The 913-nt window shown below is 67.8% G+C and overlaps 1 protein-coding gene across 1 annotated transcript in view; it reads right to left on the bottom strand.

Annotated features, from left to right (window-relative positions):
• NPB (neuropeptide B) overlaps nucleotides 1-170 on the bottom strand; it is a 538-nt gene extending 368 nt beyond the window's left edge. The window contains exon 1 of the mRNA XM_010856332.1: nucleotides 4-170. Within this exon, the coding sequence (XP_010854634.1) occupies nucleotides 4-170 (167 nt within the window). The remainder of the gene's footprint in view (nucleotides 1-3) is intronic.
• Between the last annotated feature and the right edge of the window lie 743 nt (nucleotides 171-913).

The following is a 913-nucleotide window of genomic DNA, read 5'->3' as shown; positions in this document are numbered from 1 at the left end:
TCGGAGCGCCGGGCGTCCGGCGACCGGTGGAAGCCGGACAGCAGCCCCGCGGCGCGGCCCACGGAGTAGTACCCCTGCCCCGCCGTCGGCTTGTACCACGCGAGGCCAGGGGACGCCAGCAGTAAGCACAGCGCCAGAGCGGCGGCCACCAGCATCGCGGGCCCGGCCATGGGGGACTCGGTGGCAGCGGGCGGCGGGGTGCGGAACGGCAGCACCCTTGCCTTATATCTGCGGCGGGGCGGGGCGGGGCGCGAGGGCGGGCGCCGGGATGCACTGGCCTCCGCATCCCGGAGAGAGAAGCCCGCGCGGGGTTCAGAGCCTCTTGGGAACAGGGGCACGCTGGAGAAAGATGCTCCAGGGCTTGGGGGGATGCGACGCCCCCTTCCTCCCCACCCACGCCCACCTCCCCGTTTCTGGCCCACTCAACTCTTGCTGGGAGGCAGCCCCCAGGCCCCTCCCAGACCTTAGTCCCGACTCAGTGGGGGGAGGGGCGTCGGTGCTGCAGAGCCTTGAACGAGTCCAACGGCGCCCCAGTCCCGTCACCCCTCTCTGGGACTGTACCCCGTACCCCGGGGACAAGGAGCCGTTCCCACCCTAAAGGGAGCTGACCAGAGGACCAGGCTTCTGGAGGGGGCACTGAAATCTAAGAGGGCCGGGGGTGGGGAGGGCAGAGGTGGGTTTCACACCTATGAGAGTTTTATACCACTGATTTGGTCCTCAAACAGCTCGCAGGACAGGCAGGAGGGCTCACAGGACAGATGAGGCGAGGCCACAGGAGAGCCGTTGCAGAAGTGGGTGCTGTGACCCTGTGCCACTGTGGCAGAGGAAGAGCTGAGATTAGGGGGCTTGAGAGGAACTGGCAGAGCCCTTGAGCTTCCTGGGAGGGAGCCAATGGCTGGGCTCTGGGTGTGTG

Source organism: Bison bison, unplaced genomic scaffold (assembly GCF_000754665.1).
Source record: "Bison bison bison isolate TAMUID 2011002044 unplaced genomic scaffold, Bison_UMD1.0 scf7180017864371, whole genome shotgun sequence".
In the NCBI taxonomy this organism is placed as follows: domain Eukaryota; kingdom Metazoa; phylum Chordata; class Mammalia; order Artiodactyla; family Bovidae; genus Bison; species Bison bison.
Note: the sequence above shows the minus strand (reverse complement) of the source record. Positions and strands in the feature narration are given on the sequence as shown.